The sequence below is a fragment of the Zosterops lateralis genome (genome assembly GCF_965231275.1).
Source record: "Zosterops lateralis genome assembly, chromosome: 15".
Lineage (NCBI taxonomy): Eukaryota > Metazoa > Chordata > Aves > Passeriformes > Zosteropidae > Zosterops > Zosterops lateralis.
The window spans coordinates 8,005,324-8,031,906 of record NC_139775.1 but is presented as its reverse complement, the minus strand read 5'-3'; the positions used below and the strand labels follow the sequence as shown (position 1 = coordinate 8,031,906).

Genomic DNA, 26,583 nt, shown 5'->3' with positions numbered 1-26,583 from the left:
CGTGGAATTAAACCACAGCAACTTCCTTATTGCACTGAATGACTAAAAAAAAACAAATGAAGAAACATACTGTGGAGTTGTGCTTGCCTTCATGCTGGCAGGTTTGTCTTCGACAGCTGGGCTTGATGATCTCAAAGGTCTCTTCCAGCCTTCATGGTTCTATAACATGGATTCTATAATATGGATTTTTAGGGATTTTTAGCTATTTTTGATGAGAACAAGCTATAACTTGCCCTCATCCATCCATAAGTCACTCTGGAGGCCTATTCCTTTTTTGCCCTCTCCTTTTCACAGATCTCCAGGATGGTTTTTGCCAGATGGGATTTTTTTGTATAGCAAAGGCTGATGCTGTGCAGGATCAGGGTGTTGGTGACAGAGCTGGACCACCTCAGTGATACACATTTGCGCAGGTGATCGTTGTTCCTTGGTTGAGTGCCACATTTCGTGAGATTCATTTCATCAACTCCCAGCTGATCATTCTGAAAAACTCAGGAGGTGGAAAATAACACCCCTCAGCAGCATTTCTGAAAAATCATTTAGTGTTGTTGAGCACTTGTGCTGAGTGTGTGATCCATGTGCTGGATAAGAATGTGCATTTGTACTCACTGTTATTTGGTGCCTTGAAGCCACCCAAGAATGGGCTGTCTTTGTGTGGCCCTAAATAGGAATATATTTGGGGTAAAGCTGCCCTGGGGTGTCATCTGGGGTGGCAGTTTCAGTTTTTATTTCTGTTTCTTTTTTCGCCACAAAGAATACAAAGAGGAAAGGTGAATAATAATACACTTGAGGTTAATTAGACTCTTTCTGAAACTCTGTGTTCTAGAGAGGTATTGTGTTAATGATCCCTTGAGAACAAATTTAAATAAAGATTGGAGGAATTGAAACCAGATTGACTTCCCTAGGAATTTTGTGAGAACAATATCTAATGTTATTTTTTTCAGATGAGAAAGTTTATGACACTTGGAAATGTTTCAATGAATTTTATGGATCACAGCAATCCCAGGTGGAAAAACAGGAAGACAGACACGCTGAGGAGCAGAGAATGGATGATTCTACCAGAGCACAACAGTCACACGGGGAGTGCAGTAAGTTCCACTTGTACATCCTTTGCCCAGTGTTCCTTAGCCACAAGAGCAGCAGCTCTCAGTCTGTGCTGAGCATGGAAGCCAGTGCCATCTTCTGTTTCCCAGGATGCTGGAGATCCGTCTGTCACTTTTAGCAACACCATCCATTCCCAGGACAATTTTTCTTTTGTATGGTTCCTTTTCCTAATGCCACAGCTCAAAAATGTTTCTAAACATTCTAAACTTCTAAACAGAAGTTCTGAGTGATTGCTTTAATTTTGGGGGTCTCATATTTGGCTACCCTGGTACCTTGTGCTGTGGTGCAGGCAGCTTGTGCAGTTTGCAGGCAGCTCTGGGTCAGTACAGATCTCCAGACAGGTTCTCTGCAGCCATGCCAGGAATGTTGCTTTGGGCAAAACGTAATCTTAAAGTAATGTTAGAAAACTTCACTTAAATCCATGTAGACTATTTCTGGTACAGGATAAACATGTTTTACCGAGTTTAGGAGCTGGAAAAGCACTAGTCATTTGGTGAAAGTGATCGTCAGCAGTTACACCAGCACAGTTTCTGAGCACAGAGCAAACTGATTTATTACCAGTTCCCTGCTGGCATTAATACAAAGGCTGACAGGGTTATTTTTCATTTGTTTGTATTTTTAGTCTTGCTGACCGGAGAGGTTACTTAGGAATAGTTGGTAGAAGTTTTAAGATGTGTGGTTTTCTGGGGAGATAAAACATGCCAAAATGGTGTAACAAGCTATATCAACACTAAAGCAGCTGGGGGAGGTCTGTAATATACAGTACTAGCAAAAAGGAAAAAGGCAGTGGGCAGGCCACAGGTCTGGGACAGGAGAGCCAGTGCTCTCCTTGCCTGGTGCTTTTCCTTGCCCTGTTTCCTGCTTTGTCTGTGCCCACCCTAGTGGTGGCTGTTTGACCCCTCGTTCAGTTTGATGATCTGCTCTCAGAGGAGAGCCTTGGCCTTTGGGAAGAGTCCTGGGAACACCCTGTCAGTGACTATGGTGTGCTGGGACATCTCTGAGTCCAGCTGCAGTGAAGGTGATGCAGGCATCCCTGCTAAGCTTCTTTGGGATAGAAATTCCTGTAAGAGGCATCACTCCAACACTTTGCTGGTTTCTGTGTGTTGTACCCTGCTTGGTGCTGAGCGGGAGCTTTGTCCAGTCTGTAGTTTTTCATACCTCTGCATGAAATGTGAAGGAGAAGGCAAAAGAGAAAGGCAAGAAAAATCAGTATTTCTGTGCCAGACTAAAGGAGAATTTCCTTCTGGTCCACGCAGGGTACAGGAAGGGCTGGTGTTAAACTCCCTGTCCAGGAACTGCAGATTATGCTCTCTACTGCAGTGAACTAATTTTTTTACCAATTTTTCACCCTTAGAAGTGCCTTCCTTTAATTCAAGTAAAAATAAGTGAGGAAAAAATCGTTCCTTATCTCGGCTCAATAAATGATTAATCCAGAGATAAAGGTAAATGAATCCTGCGTCTGAGAACTGCTTCCCTCTGTCCTTTTATTGTGGTGTTGTTGCCCTCCCAGGCAACAAAAAAAAAAAAAAAAAAAAAAAAAAAAAAAAAAAAAAAGCGCATGTTTAAATTTGTGGGAGACGTGTTCCACGGTAGGTCACAGCAAAGAACTTCGCGGGGCTGTTTTTCTGTCTCGAGCTGATCGAGCAGGACCTCAGCTCCCCTTTCCGGAGGAGAGTTTCCGTTCACAGCCCGTTCGGGGGGAAGGGAAGGGAAGCAAAAGCGGCGGCCACAGCGGGTCCCCCGGCACGGTTCTCGAAGGCGGCACCGGCCGGCGGGAGGGGCGGCGGGAGGGGCGGGGCGGCGGCTCCCGGGCACCTGGAGCGGGAGAGCCGGGGCCGGGCAGCCTCTCCCGGAGGCCAGGTAGGGAGCGAGGTAAGCGGCCGCGATGGGCAGCTCTGGGTCCCGGGGAGGCTGGGCAGGGCCGGGGGCTGCAGCGGGCAGCGCTGGCCGCACCCTCCGAGCGGGGGGGAGGGAGGGAGGATTCTCCGCGCACCGGAGCGGGAGGAGCCACCGCAGCCCCGACAGGTGGCTGCCGCTTACAAACGGCTGCCGCTCGTTTAGAATGATGGAACAGTGAGGGTCGGACTGCGGGCATGTCAGGGATGTACTCGGCTTCTCCTCGCTGAAAGGCGAACAAGCACCAGCGCGGTGCCCAGAGCTTGGTGTCAGCCCTGCTGCACGGACGGCACCTCGCAGCTTTATTAGTCACTCGAGCCCGTTGGTCACTCCGAGCTTCCTCTGCCTTCCAGCTGGAAGGGTCCGTCCCGTGGGAGAACCAGCCACACTTTCCTGAGGTATTTAGTGTGTCACTTTCCTTCTGAGATGTGGCAGCAGCCTGGCTGGGATTACAGCCTAGAGCGTGACATTTCTCTGTGGTGCAGGTTGCATGTTGGTGTCCTCTAGCTAGCGAATGCATGTGGCGCTGTATTTTCCAAGTAGCGGGCTGTGAGGTTTTTGTGTTACAATAGGTAACAGGAATTTGTATTAAATAGGTGGGGAAAATTTCGGGCTTCAGTATTCGTGTTCTTTGTGGTCCTTTACTCTGTCACTCCCTCAAAACACACAGACTTATTATTTAACCTATAAAGGCTGGAACGTTTCTATGCAAAATACCTGATGTACATCTAAAAGCCAAATCTTCGTGTCCTATATTTTATTGCTAAGCTGCTGTCATTAGTAATGCTCTGTTAGTAAAGCAAACCTGCAAGCAGTGGCACTGCACGGAGCTGTGCTGACTTCTGCTGCCTGAGAGTCCCCACTGCCTCCTCTGCCAGCCCTGCAACCCACGGCAGCCTGACCCAGTTCTGTGTGGCAGAAGCAGCAGGTCAGTGGCTCCAGAGATGAGTTCAAGGTGCGATAGTTCAGGTGTGGGCGAGTGTCCTTCCCTGCCCGTGTGACACAGCCCTAGTGCAGGATGAGAGTCACAGCAGGTGCAGGAATGGAGTTGGAACTGCACCTCTGCTGGGCTGATATGTCAGTACTCAACCCAAAGCAACTGATCTCTAATTTTTTTTTTTTTTTTTTTTTTTTTTTTTTTTTTTTTTTTTTTTTTTTTTTTTTTGTTTCATTTTGGGGTTGTTTGTTTGTTTTTTTTTTTTGTAGTTTTTGGTTTAGTCTTTTGGTTGTTTTTTCTCTCAAAGTAAGTTTGTCAGAAGGAGTTTTACCCTGTAAAGTGATAAAGTTCTGTGGTGTTGTTGTATGGTTGTATGGGCAAGTATAAGAGGAACTGGAACTTTATAGTGGTGTTCTTTTCACGTGTGGGTAAAAAAGTCTCTAACTGCCACTTGGATAGTCCAAAAGTTGTGTATGTTCATTGTAGAATAGACCCTTAACATGCTAATAGCTACACTGGATTTTAATGGAGCTGCATTTTATCTGGGAAAAAAGGTTTTCAGTTTATGCAAAATTATTTGTCAAACAATTTGAAAACTGTATATAAGGATTTTGACAAAACCAGTCTCTTCTTCTGACTCGTTCCCCCTAGCAATGTTCTGGTTTCTTGGTATTCCCAATATTCTGACAGATAAACTTTTTGTCTTCTCTCAGGGTCCTGTTAAATGCTGCTGGTGCAAATAGTAACAGGACAGCAATATCCTTAACAGGAAATTATGCCAGAAATTACAAACAGAACAATGTCCTTTTTCAGTCCAAGATCCTTGTGTGTATGTAAACCCCTGTTTATTACCCAAGATGATCATACATGTAGTCGTCATAAGCTTTTCTACTTGAACTGGTGAATGATACTCCTGTAATTGATACTGCTCATTAAAGTACAATTTGCAGATTGTATATGGAGAGGTATCCATTGCAAGTGCAAAATGAACAGAGTTTTCTTTTAAGGCTTTAAGTCAGAACTTTTCTAGTAAGCAGTATCTTCTAGACCTGGTGTTGTTGGCTGCCTTTCCACTGGAAGCAGAAAATTAATTCCAACCAGGTACTCAAAACCCACTTCCTTCTATTTTTGTAAGCAGTTATTTCTTTCAGATACAAGTAGCTGGTAATATTGGTTAATAGACTTAAAAAAACCTTGTTTTGCTAAGCAAGATTTAGTCCTGCTAAATGCAGAGAATGTGACAGTCTGCAGTTTGGAAATTTAGTCACAAGACTGACTTGTGCTGATATGAAATGATTTTTGCTTCAGCCCTTTTCCCCCCATAAGGGTCAGACTATGAGCTAGGTAATGTTTTTCAAGGGTTAAAGAAATAATGTAGAATTCTGTTTGTTATTCTTGCTAACCTTGCCTCCCTCTGCCAGGTATAGTGTTCTTGCTCTTTTTCTAATTTTAGTAGTTATATATCTCAGTGCTTATGATTTTCCCAATGAATTAAGTTTGCTCTTGTGGTCAGAGTTAGGAGAATAAAACCAACACAGCAAACACAGAGAGGTGCTCTCAAAGGAGCCTTCAGGGAAAGGATTAGATCATTCAAAGTCATTGTCATATGTACTTCAGTTCACAGGAATTGGATCTGTGGGGCCTTTCGGGTGGAGAAGCACAGATGTGTGTGGTAGATTAGGGAGAGTACTATGAACTTCACAGAATTAATGAAGTATCTGAACTTTCACCCACTCTCTTTACACAAAAACTGAATGGGCCTCCACTTAATAGCACTTTACTGGACACTAGTAACGATTTTTAGATGTTTTTGGGGCATGTTTATAATGCAGGTTTCTAAATTCAGGTGAAGAAGCAGAAACCTGTCTGAGACACTGCAAACGCAAAGTAGCTGGCAGTCCTTCTCCAAAAACCTTATCTAAGCAACCACAGGTGATACAAATGATTTAACAGGATGAAAATATTGTAGCCTTACTATACTGTGGGGGAATTACAAGAGGAATGTTAAACAGAAAGCATAAGGCAAAAAAGTGAATAGGTGCAAAAAAGTAGACAAAGAGTAAATATGGAGCAGAGCTCATGATGCTGAAGAGCAGGTGGAGGCAAGAAGACACTTTTCTGCTTCCTTCTGCCTGGCTGCTCTCTGGGCCCCACTCTTACCAGGAACAGGTGAGGGATAGGGAGAGTGGGATATGGATCATGGTAGGTGCCATTGCACTATAGGAGTAGGAAGTAAATCCATTTGGGCTCCAGATCCAACAAGCTGTTGGGAGAGAGCAGCGTGGTGGCTGTGAGGGGGATGCTGTCACTCTCCCTTCCCAGTTTGTTCATCTCTCCCTATGCAGCAGTGAGTCTTTAGTGCTGCTGTGTGTCATCTGTCACCGGGAAGATCTCTTGTAGCAAAGGCACAATTTAGATTGCTTGAATTGATTTCAAGGTCTGAAATAGTAGAGTTGATGTTGATTCCTGTAACTGACCCTGCTGATATCAATAAAAGCACAATGGGAGGCCTGTAAATGGTGGTGTTTGTTGGTGCTGGTTGGGTACTTTGGCATATACAGTAAAGATAAGTGGCTTTTGCTTCCGTGTATGATTCAGGCTGGTTCCATTGCTAATACATCATTTAGACATGGGATTTTCTCCAGTGTAGTGTTTAATTAGTGTCAATTCACAGGCCCTGTAGATTTACTGAGAGGCTTTCCTGGTCTGTTGCAAGTGTTGAAGCTGTTGGGACTGAGACAGTGGAAGACTAGTGATCACTAGTGATCAGTACTGGAATCCAGCTGCTGATGCAGAATGTAAAACTCCAGCTTGTATCTCAAACTCGTTTTTGGCTTCCAGAAATCAGTCTAGCGTTGTTGTTGGTGGTGTTTTTTTGCTTTTTTTTTTTTTTTTTTTTTTTTTTTTTTTTTTTTTTTTGTTAGTTGGGTTTTTTTTTGTTTGTTTTGTTTTGGGTTTTTTTGTTTGTTTCTTTCATTGTGAAGACATGTGGAACACATTAAACAGGACAGGGATTCATGAATAAAACTCGGGTAACAGTGAAGCCCTGTGTAGTCATACCCTACAAAACTAAACTATCTTTATGGAAATAGAGCACATTCAGCCTTCTGAATCACTTCTTCCATGAGTTCTAGTACCTTCATTCACCATTATTAAGTTATCTATGATGTAGTTCTGGAATTCTCTATTTTTATTCCGCTTCAAGATGTGTGCAAATAGGATTTACTTAATGAAATCTTTTTTACTGAGGGATTACAGGTAAGGCACTTGAATATCTAAGTGGCTTTCCTGGAACTTGATGCCAGGACAAAGTGCTATTTTGGCAAGACAGTCATGTTTGTATTCTACATGAGGATTAGTGTCTATAACAGAATATTACCTGTACAGGAAGGGATAACCTGGAATGTTTTGTCAAGGCTGTTGATCTGTGACTTGATGGCAGTTATTTTTCTAGGAAATGATCCAGAAGTACGAATCTGCACTGTTTGGAGTTTCCTGGTCTATATCATTACAAGGTTGAACGATTTAAGCAGAAAGCACCCACCCTCCACAGATTTTCTAACGTATTTACATATCAATGATGGTTAAATGAATTAATCTTAAATGCTCCTCTGCTCCAGAGAAGGTGCACAGGATTTATTTGTTTCAGCAAGATAAGTTGCTTGCTGAAATCCAAAAATGTAATCCACAAGTGGATGCCACTCTGTAAAGGGAATATTTGTCAAGATCCCCCTTTCTTTCTTTCACAAATAACCTCTGTCCTCCAGCTATTTATTTTCCCTCTAAATAATTTTTAAAGGGAAAACTAAGCCTAATGTCTGATCTTTTTGTGAAGCTATGGTTTGCTGCATTCCATCATAGGCAGAAAAGAGGAAAGAGATGGTTTAGTCTGAACATTACCTGCTTTGGGTTCTTTCCAGTGAGCTATGAATGGTCAGAAACGTATAAACTTCCAGATTTGAATTTGCCTCAGCATATATGGAAAATTTATTTCATGTCCTTAAAACTTTTTGAGTGGAGAAAAAATGGTATTTTCAGATGCTGGATTCAGTGTTAGACTGTAAATGTCCCCGTGGATTTTCATAGTGATCCTGGCATGCAATGCATCATAAGACTCAAAGAAAATAAAGTAGATAATGGTAGAGCCAACAGAGAATCTGTCTTATGTTTTTTTTGAGTTTCTGAAGAAGCCTTTATGGGTACACTGAGGTCTCTCAAACGAGTAAGAAAAAGAAATGCTGGATGTATTTTCTAGCCAGGCTGATCTATTTCTTCTGGCTGGTTGATGCCAGCAAGCTCAGTGATATGGATGGCTGATGCTTTCTGCCAGTTTGCTTCTGGGTAATGCCGAGTCTGCACAACCCATGTGCTTCCATCAAAATATCTGGGCCCTCTACAGCTCCAATGATGACCAGGCAAGTTGGCAAACTCTTCAGATCAGTGCTCAGCTTTCCGGCTGCCTTGCTGGCAAGCTTCCCAGCTTCTTGCATAGCTGAGTCCGAGAGAGTTGGGTTCCTGGGAAACCAGTTTAAAAAGAAACAGAAAAATGTAATTTTGCACACTCTTCAAAGGGAATTGTCTCAGAATTTTCTTTCCCTGAGAAAGTAATTTTTCCCTCTTTAGCTTTTCATTGCAGTTTGAAATATAAACCACATTTATAGGGGATATTTAGTTTTCCAAGCAAGTCTTTGCAGAAGACCACAATAATCTTTTCCATAATAATAAGAATTTCCATGCTTTTTAATAGAGTATAGGGACAGAATGTACTAATTCCTGAAGTGTTTGTATAGAAATTCAGATATATTCTGAGCTAGTTCTCAAAAGATCACCAGGAGCTAAGTGGTTCCTGTCAAAGGAAATCTACCTCTTCAAAAGATTTAAGCTTCTCATGACTTTTATGTAAGAGCCTTGGATTCATGGAGCGTTTATTAGTTTCTTTGAGATAAGGAAAGAGGGTTCTGCTAATTATTCTTCTGCTTTCATGAGAATCTCACTCTGTCTCTAGGTATGGAATTGTTGCCAGAAAGGAACACAAATGTCACTGAGGAGAGACTGTTTATGGTTTCTTTTTGGCAGCAGTCACACCCCGTTGTTTGCAGGAGCTGGGGTGATGCATTGTGTGCTCCCGTTTACTGGATGTGCTGAATAGCTGGGCCTCAGAGCACCCTTCCTCATGCTGTGATCAAAGTGTAGTCACTGTTCTGATTACAGTGTAGGACTTCGAATTCAGTCAATCCCTTGTGTTTACAAGCACAACTCTTCAAGTCAGGGTGCAAAACCTGGGCAGTGTTTTACAACTGTACGTCACGCTGCAAGATTTTAGATGATGTTCCAAGCTCTTAGGGCTGTCACAATAGTAATTTAAGAGCTTGTCTTGGCCAAAACGAGATTTTGAAAAGCCCTCAGAAACTAGACACTGTATAAGTTTCCATTTTGAAGATACTTTTCATATAATACTTCCTTTGCTGCAGTAAATATCATGAATAAAATCCACTGCAATTGAAAAGTTTGTTGAGACTTTACTGTTAAATGAGATTCAGCTCTGCTTTTTTAGGAATGGGGCCGAAATAAAAATAGGGTCCAATGGGATTTGCCAGCTGTGCCCTTTATCGTTTATTTTTCACTTTCCTGCTGTGGAATAGCTTGTCAGCTTAGGGGACTTGCATGATGCCTTTAAGAACAAATGCTAAAAATTGTTTCCTTTTTTGAGTATGGTGTTTGATTAATTGCAAGAACTGCCTGTTTAATTTGGTGTCTGTTTTTCTAATGTAGCATTCCCTTTCTACTGACTCATGAGGACTCCCATTCAATAAATTCTGACTAAGTTTTGGGTTTTTTGAGATTAAAATGGAGCACTCTGTGAGAAATCTAAAGCCAGGCCTATTTAAAGGATTGAGGCATTAAATCATGAGAAGAGCCCTCATTAAAAATAATTCTCTAGATATTGTCAGCTCTGTAAAAGCCACAGTCCTGCAGGTCCCTTAATCACAACTTGGGCTTAGAGATGGACTGCTGGCAAGGAACAGGGCAGGCTTCACCTTCTCTTTAATTTTGGAAATGCAGTGAATTTTTGAGAAAATTTGTGCATTTGGCTTTTGCTGTTTAAGGAGGAGAGAGGGAAGTAGGTTTGGAGATACCTAACTCTAGAGAAAGATGAGTTCCTATTTTACCTGCAGCTTCTGCTGGACCCCAATTTCCCAATGGTGAGGAAGTTACAACCACTGCTGATTTATACCGTTTCATGTTATTTGTTAGTAGAATAGCAGAATCTTCTAAGTTGCTAAAATGGAGTTCCTTCCTTTTAATTTTTATGTACTTGCCTCTGTTTTGTAATCAGGTCTTTAATCAGTCTTCCCATTAACATATTAATGAAGCAGTAGAGACAAAAATAAGGAAGATTTCATTCTTCAAACCAAGGACTTGTCATGTCTTATCATTACAATGAAGCCTTTGAAAATCCAGACTACCACTTCTCAGAGACATTGGAAATTGATAGAAGGTGAGTTTATTTAATTTTACTGTGTGACTGTGCCATAAGGGATAAAGTAATTTATATGCAGAAGATACTTCTTCCCTGGAGTTTTAATTTGTGGATTTATTTTAATCCCTCCTTTATGCTTTCATTCTCAGACAAATTTTTAAAACTGTTACCAGCAAAGCAACATTCAAGGGAAATAGTGTGTTTACTTTTTACGTGTTGGATGAATTTCAGTTAAATTTATTTATGGAATAATGTTGTACATATTTTTTAGTTCCAGTAATTTTCACAATGGGCTATGACCTTGGATATCTTTGTTTCCCAAGCAGGTATTCCTGTTTAGTTAAAGTCTAAGCTAACTTCAGGTGGACAAAATTTTAGGCTTCCTAATTCATTTGATGACCAAATCAGAATTATGGTGTTGAAGTTCTAAATACAAAATTCCTCTCAGTATCAGAGTTTGTTTTATAACACACTCAATTTTGATGGTAATAGGTAGCAAATTATTCAGGACACTTATTGAGGGTTTTTATGACAGGGTTTTCTTTTTTATTGCTTACACAGGGGGAGTTCTCAAAGGAATCCATTCTCTCACCAAACTCCTTACGATTCATCTCTGCACGATTCCTATGGGGAACACAGAGGGAGGGAGCAGAACTACCCTGTGGCCATCCCAATGGTCTCCATGGGACCTGCCCCTGACTACAGCCAGGATTTACCCAGCACAAGTCAATATGGATATTTCACAGGTATGTAGTGTCTCATGTGACCGTCTTAGAGAATCCCTGGAACAAATAACAGCTGGCTCTGTACCGAGGGAGTACTGCAGCTCTGCAAAGCCCAACTCTAAATGTTTTTAGCTCTTTTTTAAAAAGCAGTTCAGGTGTCTTATTAGCAAATCCATGGATTGTCTGTTGTATTATCAGACATTATGGACTGAGTAAGTTGTTGAGTACTAGGATATACATTGGAGTGGAATGGGAGTTTTGTTGAGAAAATAGGTTGCTATGTTGGCAGTAGATCTGGATTTTGTCATAGGGTTGGCATTCGGTGTCTGTAAATAGCCCATAGCAGTTTGCAACTTTGTGTAACTCTGATTCTCTTCAACAGACAATCTTTCCTTTGAGCCTGAGCCAGAACTGATTTACACCCCACACCCTACCTTCCATCTTCTGGATTATCCCTACACTCATGAAATTTCCAGTGCATCAGAAGGTAAGGATTGTGGTGCATCACAATATTGCCTGTCGATCTCGCCCCCCATAAAATAATACTAATAAATATTTTAAAGCCTTCTTGTTCAGGTATGTATATCTTCACATAATAAAAGAAGTCATAAACAGAGTCCTTCCACATCAGAGAGCTGAGCGCCACACTGGGATGTGACAGTGGGACTGGCCATTAGCTTGCTGGAAGGCCAAGCAAGGAAAGCTGTGGCTAAACCCATCTGTGTCATGGCTGGAAGGCAGATGCTTTTAAGGAGTGTGGTCACCTGTATTTGAATAAGTGGATGAAAGGAGGTGGAGAGAGTAGCTGCATTTTGGCCCGAGGGAAATGGGAATTTGGCACATTTAACTTACTCAGCATGATGGAGTGTGATTCTAAAATGATCCCTCTGAAGGCAGGGGGAGGATTTTTAAAGAAAGGCCTTGTCTTCTAGGGAAGAAAGTCTTGAATAATGAATGTGTGCATTTGTGAATGGGTTAGATGGGGTTCTCTATGAGAGCTGAAGATTGGGCTCAGTTCTTCTTTTATCTGAAAAAGTGCTTGAGGCTGTCAAAGACAACCAGGAAAGAAGTGAGTAGGGGAGTGGGTTTGCATGAAGTTAGACTGATTGCAGGGTAGACTTTTAACTTGTTCTTGTGAAAGTGAAATCTGGATTTCTTAAGTCAAATTGTCAGGACTATCTTGGCTTCCTAAAGAGTATTTGTTATTTAGACAACTTCATTCGGAGACGCAACCGAAGACCCCCTGATGAGACCTTTGTGAGCTCTTCCAGCATGTTTGAAGGAGATCCAGAGGACAGTGAAGGTAGAGGGTTAGATAAGTGGTTCCATATTTCACAGTGTCTTGTATAAGGATGGTGTGGTTGATGCTGCTCTTAGATTCTCACCAGAATTTCGTGTACAGCACTGCTGTGATTATGGGGGCAACTTAGGTTTGTGTTATGGTAGTGGTTAATCCTATATGCTCTCCTAACACACTCAAATCCCATGATAAATAAATGCAGTGTCCTATGAAGCTGTTAAATTGTAGAAAGAAATGCCAAGCTCTTTATTAGAATTTGTTTGACCAGCTAATAGATTGCTTTCAGCCACTGTGCCTGGAATTAGTATCAAATCCCAGCTATGCAGAAGCAGCCTGATTGTCAGGCCACAGAGGTGTGTCTGTGGCATAGCTAGTGCTAAGTATGGGCACTAACATCATCTAAAATGAGAGAAGAAGTAAAGCAGAAGTTTAGCTTTCAATTCAATATGTAACATCATAGAAGTGTAACTATGAAACAGTGATCGAGCAATGGACCAGAATCTTGGAATCTTGTCAGTATTTTATTTTCCTTTATATTGCAGCTCTTTCTATGAATATTATTTGACTACTTACTTGCATCTGATTTAGAGTTCTGAGTGAGCTGAAGATATTTTGGCAATATTGTTAAGTTTCAGCTTGCACAACTTGGTAGCAGTGTAAATGGGGGATGTTATATCCATTTCAGGTTGTGTGTAAAAATTACTGTATTGTTATCCCCAAATTTTGGTTTTTGCATGGGTTTGATGCAGAGGAAGATTTAGTTGGAAGTCTTGCACATATGTCCACCAAAGAAAGGATTAAAGCAATCCAGAAGATGCCAGAGACCATGAGAAAAAAGAGAGAGATCAGGTAAAAAAAAAAAAAAAAGTTTATATGTTTAGTTTTAAAAACATTTACTTCTAGCAACATCTAGCTGTCAGTTATGGGGGGTTGCCATTTGCTGAGCTTTGGTTTGTCACTTTATGACAAAATACTTTTTAATGCTCTTTTAAAAAGTTAATGTCTTGCAAGAGAAAGTAATTTAATGATGGAGATAAGAAGAATCTCTCATGGTAATATGAAACAGAATATCAAGGTTCTGATATTTGGTTATAAATGATGACCTGAGGTTTATTTTCAAAGGAAACTTGGATGTTGGTCTTTGAAAATGGAGAAGAGACCACATGATCTCAACCATCCTTTTCTTTTCTCGCAAAATATATTTAAATTCTGCTGCCAGTATGAGTTAGTGGAGGGGTTAGAACATACTGTCATAGCAGGGACAGGAGCCAAGGTATCAGCTACTATAAAATGAACCAGTAAGAACATCTCTGTGTTGTACTAATTCTATTCGTGTGCACAGGGGTGAAACTGTATTTGCAGCATCTTCTTTGGCTTCTTGATTCAATTGCAACCCATACTATAATTCTTGTCAACCCTGCCCTGCTCTTCCACAGGAATAAAGTTCTTAAAGAAATATCAAAGAAATCAAGGCACCATGGTGCTCAACCTTCCTGCTGTACACAGTGTCTGCAGGGAGCAGCAGTGGTAAGTGCCAGAAACTTCTGTCAGTCACAACAGAGCAAACCACTCTAGCTGCAAGGTTATCACTGTCTCCAGAGGAATCTGGTGTCTCGCTTCATGTTACTCACCGAAGATCCAGTTAATTGCTGTGGTGTCCATTAATAATGACTTGCACTGTAGTAGCCCTTAGGAACATCAGTTAACCATCTTATGGTGCATGGAATGGGGCAAATCCATTCTTAACATCAAAATGAAACTGTAACATTAAAATGTGAAGCTTTATTATATGAAATTCTGTCCTGTTTGCTTGCTGAGATTCATCTCTCTCCTCTCTTTCCCTTTAGTCATTTCGGAGATTTGGAAATACCCTTTCAGAATATTTTGACCAACTGCGGATATGGCACAAGACTCTGAAGATCATTGGTGCTGAGTTTGGAACAAGTGTTCTTTCTTACTTTGTTTTCTTGAAGTGGCTGCTAAATTTTAACATCTTCTCATTCCTCATAAACTTCGGTTTCATCACAATTCCTCAGTTTCTTGCAGCAGAACCAAATAACCTTTCATTCACGGGCCTGGAGCTGTTCACTGGAGCTGTAAGTATTTCAATTAAATCACACCTATGATTTCATGATAAGGAATAGGACAGCTCTCACCTCCAGTAACTGGCCTTCAGATGATGATGCTTTCCACCATGGAGTGATAGCAAATATTCTAAATTATGTCCTTGTCTTTTCAGGGTTATTTTCAACAAACAGTGCTCTACTATGGCTTTTACACCAATGCTACAATCAGTAAAATAGAGAATGGTCCCTCTTACAACATGCAGCTGGCCTACATTTTCACTGTTGGGATATATTTTGTCATCTGTTTTCTTATCTTGTTGTTCAGGTAAACTGACTATGAATTGCTATTTTTCTTATATTAAGTGGAAAATAGCCACACAATAAAAAAACCCCATCTTGTCAACAGTTAGAAGTAAAAATTACTTGAGTATATTTCTGTAAGTCCTTATTTACAGGTGTGGAGTTTGAGTAGAAATTTCTGTTCAAAAGACAGTCTCCAGGAATTAAACCTTTATTACAGAAATTAAAAATAACTGCAAAATAATAAGGGACATACAGAGAATCCCACTTCAGACTGGGCATATTGTGATTCCCTTTTGTCAGCTGTTGCTCCTAACATCGTTTCTTATTGATGGGGACTTGCAGGGTTAAAGATTGTCAGTGACAATCTTAAGATGAAAATGCTAGGGTTTCTTACATTAAAGTTTATTTTCCAGATTGTCATTTGTGACATGTTCTGATATAGGCCCAATAAACTTGTGATGGGATGGAAAAGCTGACAAATCTCCCTCCTTGCCCTGCTGTACAGACTTGATGAATTTTTCTGTTACACATCTAACCAATTTAATTTTCATTGCAGCATGATGATATTCTTCTTCAGGAGCTTTGTTCCTAAGACATTCTCTGTGAATGCCAGCAACCTGTTCTGCATTTGGGACTTCAATATAACCAATGAAAGAGCTGTGAAGCTGAAACAAAAGAATCTGCACACACAAATAAAGGTACAAACCACAGGAGGTACAAAACTAATGTGCATGAGTCATTCTTTTTAGAGACTTAGTTGTGCATACAAATTTGTGTGTGCACATCAAGTCTCTGGCAGAGTGACACAAGTGTGCTAGTCCTGTGCCTAAGAGATTTAAATCTTCCTGACTTCCTGTGTTTCATTTGGTCTGAGCTTCTGCCATTGGCTTAGCTACTTGTTTTCCTTTTCTCTTTAAGCTACATATAAATATTTATATGCTTCTGTTCTATTGAATGAGTCTCTCTGACTATTAAATATTTGCCATACAGAGTATTTCTTCTGTTTTTTCTCCTTCCTACTATTTAAATACTTTATAAACAAAAGGCAGGCTAGAAATATTATCTGTGAAACCTGACTTCTAGGATAGGATCACAAAGTTGCCCAGTAAATGTTCCTAGGATATTACTCTACCCGTTTTTCCTGAGCAATATTCTTTCATTCAGTTTTTCACATAGTTCCTTGAAACAAGTTTTACCTTATGCTGTTGACTAAGAACTTCTTCATTCGGAATTGTTTCTTTACAGGAAGGCCTCACTGATGTAAACAAAGAAGTTCTAAATTATTCTATAACTGAGAGACTTCGTCGTACTGCTATTCACCTTATTGCTTGGCTTGCTTCTCTGGGAACAGCAGTAGCTGCTTGCACTGGTGTTTACTTCCTCTCCGTTAATAACCTCAAGGTAAGGCCAGAATCTGCATTTTTCCACAAAGGTATTTCACACTGAGCATGAGCACTGGTCTGTTCACTACAAGGAGCACAGGGAAGCAGAGCTGTTGTTGCTACCAGAGCACACACAAATTCTGCTGGACCTAAAGAGCTGCTTAGCAAGGCCTGCCCCACTGGGGACTATGGCAAGAGTGTGGGACCTGAGTGGTCTGAGCAAATTTCCCTCCTGCCTCCAGCAGCTGCTGCCTGGGCCCATGGTCAGCCTAGGGACAGTGCATCTGGTCACCTGGGGAGAAACAAGAAGAAGCAGCCCTAGCAAAATCTGCCCCTTCTTCCCCATTTGAACTGGGGCTCCTACCCTTGGTCCCACATAATTTAGGGGAAGGGAAGAGGGTTCACTGTGCTGCTCCTCATGGGGCTGTGAAACATGACAGTCTCTAACCTGAGAACATACAGGAAGGTGAGCCAGGGGGCTTCCCTGTGGACACACCTCGAGGCAGCATTTTGATTAAGGCTCTAAATTTGGGTTGTCTGATTATGTTTGTTTTTTTTTTCTCTCTAAGCTGTTTATGGAAGGGTATAGAAATGATTTAGAGGGCCAAGCTGCCATGTTGGTGCTTCCTGTGATTGTATCTCTCCTCAACACATTGATCCCATTCTTCTTCTCCTGGCTTGGGCACCTGGAGAAGTTTCAGACTCCTGGACAACACATATATGTCACTATTACCAGGTATTTCTTGCTGCCACCTCTTAGTGCTTTTGGCCTGAAGTTGTCTGAGTTCTTTTTGATACAAAGGTGTGTCTGGGTGGTGTGGGGAGAATAGGGAGCTATGGAGGAGAATTCATCTTCCCCAAAGGCTTCTGTAAACCCTTGTCTTTGTGACCTTTTGTCATTTGTGAGCTTCTGGGATGTTATGTGTCTGCATGAGGATGAGGAATGGTTTCCCTCCCAGCTGGGTGCACTGTGACACTGGGCTTGTAGCCATTCCTTGATGGCCCCTCCCCAGGAAAGGAAGTAGAGAGGACTGAGGTTGTCTCACTTTCAAACAGATGTCCAGAATTTATGCTGCCTATAGCCCCTGGTGTCCCCCAGCCCTTACCCCTTGAGGAGCCCCCACACCCAGCCAGCAGCCTGTTAAAGCAGATGTTGTGCCAAGGTTGTCATGCCCAGCTCCCCTTCTGCCAGGACAATAGAACAATGCCACACCTGACCTCCCAGGAGAGCTCCTGTTAGTCCTGGCACTCTGCAGTGCCAAGAGGAGGAAAAAAGTGTAACTAATGGTCATCCTGCCATAACTCTCTCCCGGTATAGACCAGCTGCTGATGTAGTTACTGTTACTTCTTCTTTTTAGAAATACCATCCTGAAAATGTCAATTGTTGGAATACTGTGCTACTACTGGCTTAACGTCGTGGCTACCTCTGAGTCACAGGTAAAGTTTCAGAAACACAGATCTCTGGCTTACAGTGCCAGGTTAGGAACCACTTGGATAAGACACTTGCTTCAGCAAAGAGAAGCACATGTGGTGTCTTGGGAAGCTGAGTTTCCTACCCTAACAGTTTTTATTAGCACCTTGACAGAAATCAGCTGTAGAAAAAAATGAATGGCCCAGCTCAGGTCTCAGCTGGATGGGAGCATTGTTCACTGAGAAGTCAACTATGATTTGCCAGGCTGCTGGAATATATTTGATCAAGATTTCAGATCTTTGATCAAGTTTCAGATGCCCAAGCATTTGGGAACAATGTTTAAATCACATAATTTTTAACTTCTAGTATGATTTTGTTTTTTGTTTTTCCCTTCTGTTTCATAAAGTGCTGGGAAACTTTGGTTGGCCAAGATATCTATCGTCTTGTTCTAGTTGACTTCATATTTTGTTTGCTTGGCTCTTTCTTTGGAGAGTTTTTACGAAGGTGAGTACTACTTTTCTAATCTTGTTTCCATTCATTAGCCAAAGATATGATCTGTTTTCTCCATGTGAGAAAAGTCCAGCAGAAGCATGGCTGTGGCACCACTGAAGTTTCCTTGATTTTCCCTACCAGGCAGAGTCTCTGTGTACATGCCTTGAGTATATTGCTGTTCCCCCTTAGAAGGAGGTCAGTGTGTCCTTGTTCCCTTTGGAGATGGAAACACATGCAGGGAGGAAGCCACATTCTACTCTCATGGATTTCCTGAGAGTGAGGTGACGTTGTCTCAAGCACAAACACATCTTTTCTGCATAAACATGGGCACACTGCTGCCTTTCCTTTGTGTACCCCACTGTGACTTTCTCCCTCTTAGTTATGTCACTGTAGTGTCCACAAGTTTGAAATCTGATTTTATCAGTCTTATTAAGCATATAATGAGTCTCTCAAATATAGAGGTCTGCAGCATGATAAATGACAAAGTATTGTGGACTGGATGTCAATACAGTCCTGTATGTAAGGGAGAAGTCATTTGCTTCTGACATCTGCTGTGTGAACCTTCCTAGTGCCAAACTTTGCTTATGGCTTAGGCAGTATTTAAGTGCTTGCCAGCTCTACAGAGCATTTAGATCCCTGGCCATACTTTTGTGTAAGAGATCCATTGTTTGCTCTCTGCCCATGATTTGAACAAGACTGGTTTACAAGGTAGGGCTTTGTTAACTTTTTGCTAAATTTATACAAAACAATGTTGAGAAGTTCTTGAAGACTTTTCCTCCATGGCTCTTGCCAGTATACTTTAATCCTCCTGTTCTTGTTGTGTTCAGTAGGAAGGCACCACCCAGCAAAAGGTCACAGAACTAAAACTGCCATGTCAGCTGTGATGAATGGCCTCCCCTAAGCTGGGCAAAAGCACCTGACATAGGCCTGAGAAAGGTTAAAAGTACAATTGCTTTTATTTAATATTTTGTGCTCAGAGTAACCTCCTGAAAGCCCTGCTCTGATGATGATGAAGTTGATAAGGTAGTATCAAGATGTGATAGGTACCAAAGTCTTTATTGCTCTCAACAAGTGAAAAACTGAGTCTCCCCAGCTCAAGAAAAATGAGGTGGCCAAAAGGGATTGTTGGTCCTCAGTAGGAATACTCTGAGTACTTGCTGACCTGTCTGTTTCAGCTCCTTGCAACCTCAGTTAGTTTGAAGTAGGATGTATTTGAGGGTACATTAAGAGTATCAGTGTACAAATTTCGTTCTTTTTTTATTGAGCCTGAAAATTCTCAGGACCTGAAAAAGCTATTACAGTTTTATACTGAGGCCCCTTGACATTTCAGCTGCTTAAGCACAAGGATACTTGAGCTTAAAGTAACAAGTAGTTACTATGGTATAAATATGTCCTGATACAGCAAGAAATCCTTGTTGGTTTTCTGTTTCAGTTGTGTGAAATATGTACTAGGTCTTACTTCAACCCTGCTTTGTTTTACAGGATTTTTTTTTTTTGCCAAGTTGTTTCATTTTTTACTGTGCTGTCTAATAAATGACCTGTGGCTGTTTTGCATGACACTAATGCAGCCTCTAAATAATTTGTTACTGATGCTTGTATTCAGATGGTCATTTACAGGGATTTCTACAGAGGACTTTATCATTTAGCAAATGCTATTGTGCTATAGTTTTTGGTTTTCCCCCCCAGAATTATTGGAACTACAGTCTGCATAAGGCTGGGGCCGCCAGAATTTGATATTGGACGAAATGTTTTAGATTTGATCTATGCACAGACTTTGACCTGGTAAGTGTTGAATTTACAGCCCAAAACTTGATTTGCATGTGGAACTATCATGGAAAAATTCTTATTCTGATGTTTGTGGGTGCTTCCCAGAAAGAACAGGATAAATGACCGGGAGATGAGCTGTTCAGTGCCTTTGGTAAGGACTGTGACTTGCCAAAGTAATTACGTGGGCAGTAACAATTACTTCAGTCAGTAGTTTACTCGGTGGCCACCAGGTCTGGAAGAAACCTGATAGGTTCCTGTAGGAATATCCTGGAGTTTTGTTTACTTCCCCACTGGGATGATGTTTTTGTTAAAATAATCTCAGTATTAAATGCTGGAAAAGATGCCTTATTTCCAAGAATGAGTATGTTACTCCAATTATAAGAAGGTTCTGCAGATCTGTACGTAGATGTGTGTATTTAAAATTGCATATTTTCCAAGGTATATTGTTAGAGGATCAAGGGTAACCAAATCATATTTCCAAATAATCCCACACCATCTGTATGTGGTATTTTTCTGCTTTCAATGCACTGAGAACTGAATGATGAATAGTGAAGATGTGATTTTTTTTTTCTTCTGTAAATTCTTTCTTGTAGGATTGGTATCCTGTTCTCTCCCCTGTTGCCTGGTATCCAGACGATAGCATTTTTTATAGTATTTTTTGTGAAAAAGGTAACAAACTTTATATGTATTCATCATAAATAATAAAGTAGTAAAATTAAAGGCTGGAGAACTAACAGTGGACAAGTGCATATGTCAATTTAGACACTCAGCCTGTGGCCTCCCAGTTACTCCCCAGCAACTCCTCCCACTGTGAAATTATTTAGGTGTAAGCAGAGTGATTCAGCTAAAGATCATGGTGGAAATGTCTTCTTTTCAGAATTCTTTGTCTCAGTAGTATGACCAGATAAGTTGTTTGTTGGGTCATGAAGCAGTTTGTAGTGTTGAATGTAGAAGAACAAAGCTGTAGGTAGAAAGATGGATTCAAATTTCCCTGAACCATGAGTTTGCATCTGCTACAAAAGCAAACTCTACCCAACAGGTTTCTGAAGAACCCATCAGAACCTCATTTTGCCTCTTACTGTCTTAAGACTATGTTCTTGAAGTTTTCTAAAACTACGCTATCTATCAAATCCAAATAAAAGTTGTTCTTGGAAGCTTTGGATAGATGCTCTTTCAGCAATTTCAGTGGGATTGACTTAAACCAAGTTGAAGCGGCAGGGAGCAACATTCCAAAGTACCTTCATCTCTTTAAAGGTCAGTCTGATGAGGAATTGCCAGCCCCCTCGCAAAGTCTGGAGAACTACTCAGATGATGACATCCTTCATTCTCCTGCTGTTTTGTCCTTCCTTCCTTGGAGTTGTGTCTGTCATTGGAGTCACTGTCTGGAGGTATGGAAGATCGCTGGCATTCAGGCCTACTAAATTATGCTGTGTGACCTGATACTAGGCAGAAGAATCTCCATTTCTCTGTTAAAATATATATATATATATAAATTGCTGGTGGAAGGTTTCAGGTGTTCATGAGATGTTCTGTATTCTGAAAACAAGACTTGCTCTGTGAGCTTGTCAGAATGTGGCTCACTGAGTAACTTGTCCCTTGAGAAAGTGGGAGGAGAAACAAAACTCCATTGAAGTTCTGGATTCCTGTTTTAATGGACTAAATTTTACTTTTCCTCCTCTTAAAAAAGTTTCTGTGACCAAGTCCTAGTTCCTAGCCTATTTTTAGTATAGGCGATTCTGGGTCTGCAGCAGAGAAACACCTGGGAAAACTCAGTTGAGGTCAGCTTCTGGATTATTTATGAACTTCAGAGGCTCTTTCTGCAGGCAGTGCTGACCCTGTAATAATGCATCTGAATTATTACCAGTATTTTAAAGCTGCTTTGGTTTTGTGTGTGTTACTCTGGTCACAGGAAGGAGGGCAGCATAGATACACTTTTCTCTTGACAATAGTCAGCAACATGACTTCGATATTTAGTGAGACATATGACTACACGTGGAACCAGATGGGATGAAAGCTATCAGAGCTATCATTTCCAGATGGCAAGTGGGAATTTCAGACTATCTGGAGTGGTTCAGTTTCAAAGCAAACACTTTCTTATTTCAATCTACCTGAAAATGTTCATTCTTATGTCTTATTTTACCACATTCTTTTGTAACTGAAGATCTGCAGTGACTCATGTCCGTCCCTGAAGGCAAGGCGAAATGATGGTTCCTTGTGGTGAAATGTTAAAAAAAATCCAGTTTTTCAATTTTCTGATTGACATGTTATATTGATGTCAAGGTTGTGCTTACAGGGCTTGGTACTGATCCATTACAGCAAGGACTCATGTCTCACTGCTTAGTCTGGGTTGGGCATTTAATGGCTGGAGAGGGACACAAGATAAAAATGAAATACAGATCATGGAAGTACCCTGGGAGCCCAAAGACAGTAGATGGCTATAGAAAACTGAGGAGCATCTTGATGTACAAAATCAGAGTATTAACTAATTCACTGGTTAACATAAGAAGATTTAAGCAGCTGTTTTTTCACTCTCAGGTTAAAACCTTCAGAAGAATGTGGTCCTTTCAGAGGTTTGTCTTCGATGTATGCTGCAGTTGATGAGTGGATACAAATACTGGACAGTTACACTGCCTACAGATGGGTAGTGTGGATCTACCATAACTTAATTAAGAGTGTACTTTTCTTCTTCGCCCTCTCTACTTTTGTACTGTAAGTATCTGCTAATGAAAATAACCAGAAAAAGACCTTAAGTGGAAAAAAACTGGCAATGACAGAGTCATTCTGTGTTATTTTGTTATCTGAAATGAATCTTGTATTGTTGACTCACTTAAATGTACTTGAATACAAGTCCATATATTTTTTTGTCTTTTCCAAAAGAATGTTTTAAGCAACTTCATGCATTTGCCATGTTTTAAGCAAATCCATGTGTTTGCCATTCCTTGTGTAATTGTATACATCTATTTTGTGAGTGTGTGTGTACAGAGATATGTGTGTGTGTGTATGTATTTTAATGGTGAACATTTTAACATTTCTATCTAGACACTGTCTAGAATAAAGTGCTCATATGTTGAACCTTGTTTTCTTTTGTTTTGTTTAGAATTATTACTTATCTTTATTGGCAAATAATACAAGGAAGAAAGATCATGATCAAATCCTTACGTTTTCAAATTACTAATGTAAGTTTGGCTTTCAGCTGTATCTTTTGTATAATTTGGCTTTTCTGTTGATTGTCTCATCCAGTTTTGTGGAGCTGTAACCTGTTTTTCCTATAACTGTGCAAAGGAGGGTGGGAGCCCTTCCCATGGGAGTTGCAGGGAAATCTAACTCACAAACAGAATTGTAGCAAAAGAATTTTATTTTCAAGATGTGCTGCTGCAGCTCCCTCTGTAGACAGATTATTTTAGAATAGAAGGAATTATTTTGGTCACTGGTTCCTTACAGGCCTTGAGCCTCTCAAGGATAATTAGTGCATTCCAGCTAATGATCAAATATGTCTCAACTACAGGTAGGAAGAGATAAGATGTTTCTACTCAAGAAGCTATGGGCATACCAAAGGACAAAACGAAGCTCATCTGCGCTGGGAGGAAGACGCCAGCAGGTCAGTCTGACTGCTCAGCTTCTGCTGTTTAATTACTTGGTTCAGTTCCATGGGGCTCCTCCAGCTGTGCAAACAGGCTTCTGGGGTTTGGGAAATGTCTGTACTTAAAACTTCATCTAAATGTTTACTACTTAACTCCAGACAGCAGAAGGATGCTGTGAGAGTTCCCTAACTGTTTGTTCCAGGATGGAATTCAACCTGATAAGGATATAGAAAAGTCCTTACCCTCACCAGACATAATTTATGGTTATGAAACTTCAAGAAAACATTCCTGAATGTTCATGTGCATTGATGGTCACCAAAGGGTTTGGTCACACTTCAACCTTGCCTAGGTTAAGAAAGAGGCTGCCTTCCATGGCTGGCTTCCTAGCCATGGATTTCCTTACAGGGTTATGATTTGTGGTAATTTTCAGCTGAGGTAAAACTGAGTATTTTGACCTAACTCTGTTTTGAATCCCATACAACGTTGAAAGACATCTATTGTCCTAAACTTGAATTTGTTTTTCAAGGCAGTCCTGCCTGCTGACTCATCAAATTAGTGTTAAAATGTGGGCATATAGGTTCTGTCTGGTGTTTTTATTTGGGTTGAGTAAAAGCTCCTTGACCTATTTACTGATAGAGAAAAAGTGTTTGGTATGGTAGGTTCCTCTCCTTCCTCGCAAAGAACCAAATTCCCCTGTACGACTGGCTATCATTAAAATGATTATACAAATAAAAACCCAAATAGGGACAATAATTGATATTGATCTGTTGTTAACTATAAATATATGTGTGATAATACAAATAGATATTGACTGTAAAAAGGTAAGCTGAATATGGTGGGCATTTTCTGTGTGCTGGGGATTTTCAAACAACCTGTGCCTGTGTCACAAGTGGGACTCCTGAGAGGGAGATTTGGTCACCCACCAAGTGTGGATATTTTTGTAGTTGTTAAGGTCAGATTTCAGAAGGAGAAGCCAGAACGATCTCATTGTGATTTAGTAGAAAGGCCTTCTCCCTGGGACAAGGGGGATGAGCAGTGCTGACCATACAGCCACAGCTGGAAGCCACAACACAGACTGCTGATGACAAATACTGTTTTTCAGAGAAGCTCCTCTTCATACCAGCCACCCAGGCAACCTGCCCAGGAGATGCCAGCCTACCTAGGAAGGGAATTTGACAGAAACCAAAACACAGCCTACAATGAGGTGAGATGGACCAAAGAGGGAAATGTAGATTTCCCTATACAGAATCTGGGGCATGACGCAGGTGATGGGTGTATGTGAAGCAAAGTACTGTATGCATGGAAATAACTTTAAAGATTAACTTGAACAGATATAAAAATGTGATTAGGATAGCTACTGAACACTCATAATCACAAACCTGCTCAAGGCTTGGAGAGTATGGTTTTGGTACAGATTACTGGTACCTTTTCAAATACAAGATAACACACACAGGAAGGAAATCATAACCTAAAACTGTTTGTGAATTTTGTTTTCAGCATCCCTTTTCTTCTGAGATCTTGAGCAGCAGTGACTTTCTACCAGGTAAGCAACTAAGATGAAACACAGAAAGCTCTTTAAAAATTCAGCTCAGTAAAAATGTTTGAGGTACAGACACAGTGTGTGACAGCTGCATGTCAGGGACACAGCATTTTAGCATCTTGTGTAAAGAGAAAATAAAATGACTGGGCTGGTGGGGTGAATATTTTCTATAGGTTGTGCTTTTTGGTAGCTTGTTCTGGTGTTGGTGGTGGCTTTTAAGGACTGACCACCAGTTTCTGTGTACTAGAGAGTGAAATTCCTGGGTAAATGAGGCGTTTTGTCTTATGGGAGCACCAAACAGACAGGCAAGAACTTTAAATCACTTTAGAAACAGACTTCACATCTTGGTGTGAATCTCAGAAGAGATTACTAACGCTGTAGAGTCCCTAGAACATCATCTTAGCTCAGAAAAAAAAAAAAAAAAAGCTCTGGGATCTTACACTGTAGTTTGAACTTCCACGTAACTTCGCCCCAAAAACTTGACAGAGGAGATCCCTAAAGAGCGCGGGGCGTTCTGGTGGGGGTGTTTTCCCCCCGGCAGCGCAGTGACCGCTGTTTGTTGGCCTTGTGCCGAGCAGGCTGGGAGCCCGCCCCGCCCAGCCGCAGCCCCGGCACGTCCCGGGCCGTGGAGCTCGCCCTGCGCGCCCGGGAAGCGGCGCTGGAGGAGGACGGCGGAGGATTCCAGCCCTGAGCCAGCACCGAGTGAAGGCATCGTCCGCGGAAGGCAATCCGCTCCTGTGCTAATGACTGAAAGAACCACTCAGACAGCTGTTTGACGTCTAAATGGAAGAAAAAAATAGAAGAACAGATTGCAAAATGCGTCGGGACTTCGGTTTTTTACTGTGATAGGGAATATCCACCTGTTGGGGTTGTTTTGCAGCAGTGACAGCCTTCCCCCAGGAGTGGCACCACCTCGATGCAGTAAGGCTCCCTCCACAGCTGACCACGTGTTGTTGACTAAATACAAGGAAACTGGTGCCTATCTGTAAATAAAAGTTCTCTTTTAAAAATATTTTCTAAGTTATATTGTTTAAACAGCTTTTATCTGATCTAAACCAAACCTTAAGTGTTGGTTAAATAAGCAGAAATATATTAAAGTGCAGTTGTTCTTGCTCTGGAAAGAGGCACATCTTTTCTTCTTGCTCATAATTTAGGCTAAAGAAAACCCAAACCCAGCCACCACAGGCACAGAAAAAAGGACAAACTTTACCACACAGTGCAAGAGCAGAGATTCAGTTTGTTTCCCTGCACCAACAGCTGCGGAGCCTGGCTGTGGGCATTGGACATGGACCTGGTGTTTGCACTGAGGATGGTGACTCAGCGGGGCCAGAAACTCAAGCAGCAACAACAGTTGGACCTTTGGAGCAAGGGCCATTTGCCAGCAAGAGTCCCTTGCCCTTCAGTCCTGTCAGGCTCAGCAGTAACAGCAGAGGCCACAGGACGTAGGAAGGGGCAGGACAGTAAACCTACACATTCTGGGCACAGGATGTGCACCAGGAGGCTGAGACTGCTGCTTCTCAGTGCAGGGGGGCGAGTGAATGAATGAAGAGGCTCTTGTCAGCCTGACAGGGAAGAGCACCTCCTTTGTGCTGATTTGTGCC

At 41.3% G+C, this 26,583-nt stretch overlaps 1 protein-coding gene across 6 annotated transcripts; it reads left to right on the top strand.

Moving 5' to 3' along the window:
* Positions 1 to 1,014: 1,014 nt before the first annotated feature.
* On the top strand, positions 1,015 to 26,516 carry TMC5 (transmembrane channel like 5). 6 transcript variants are annotated; one of them, XM_083872895.1, is made up of 23 exons: positions 1,015 to 1,085; positions 10,272 to 10,433; positions 10,977 to 11,161; positions 11,523 to 11,627; positions 12,351 to 12,443; positions 13,190 to 13,289; positions 13,877 to 13,967; positions 14,288 to 14,536; positions 14,680 to 14,831; positions 15,366 to 15,507; positions 16,055 to 16,210; positions 16,761 to 16,927; positions 17,550 to 17,628; positions 18,009 to 18,106; positions 19,781 to 19,876; positions 20,455 to 20,530; positions 21,116 to 21,249; positions 22,397 to 22,570; positions 22,959 to 23,037; positions 23,367 to 23,459; positions 24,545 to 24,646; positions 24,940 to 24,985; positions 25,561 to 26,516. In XM_083872895.1, exons 2-23 carry the CDS (start codon positions 10,360 to 10,362, stop codon positions 25,671 to 25,673), a joined length of 2,604 nt encoding a protein of 867 aa, XP_083729021.1. In that variant the 5' UTR covers positions 1,015 to 1,085; positions 10,272 to 10,359; the 3' UTR covers positions 25,674 to 26,516. The 6 variants fall into 6 exon arrangements, 5 of the variants coding, with proteins under 5 accessions (XP_083729021.1, XP_083729022.1, XP_083729019.1 ...); XM_083872896.1 differs by lacking the exon at positions 1,015 to 1,085 and adding an exon at positions 2,638 to 2,690; XR_014591215.1 differs by lacking the exon at positions 1,015 to 1,085 and adding an exon at positions 2,893 to 2,973 and having other exon boundaries at positions 24,550 to 24,646; positions 25,561 to 25,653.
* The last annotated feature ends 67 nt before the right edge of the window (positions 26,517 to 26,583 follow it).

What these genes read in the sequence shown, in the direction of transcription:
- TMC5 (XM_083872895.1), top strand. Translation starts at nt 10,360, where the DNA reads ATGTCTTATCATTACAATGAAGCCTTTGAAAATCCAGACTACCACTTC. An exon ending in AATTTCCAGTGCATCAGAAG is followed by an intron (nt 11,628 to 12,350) that starts GTAAGGATTGTG and finishes TTTGTTATTTAG; the next exon opens with ACAACTTCATTCGGAGACGC. An exon ending in TGGGAGGAAGACGCCAGCAG is followed by an intron (nt 23,460 to 24,544) that starts GTCAGTCTGACT and finishes ACTGTTTTTCAG; the next exon opens with AGAAGCTCCTCTTCATACCA.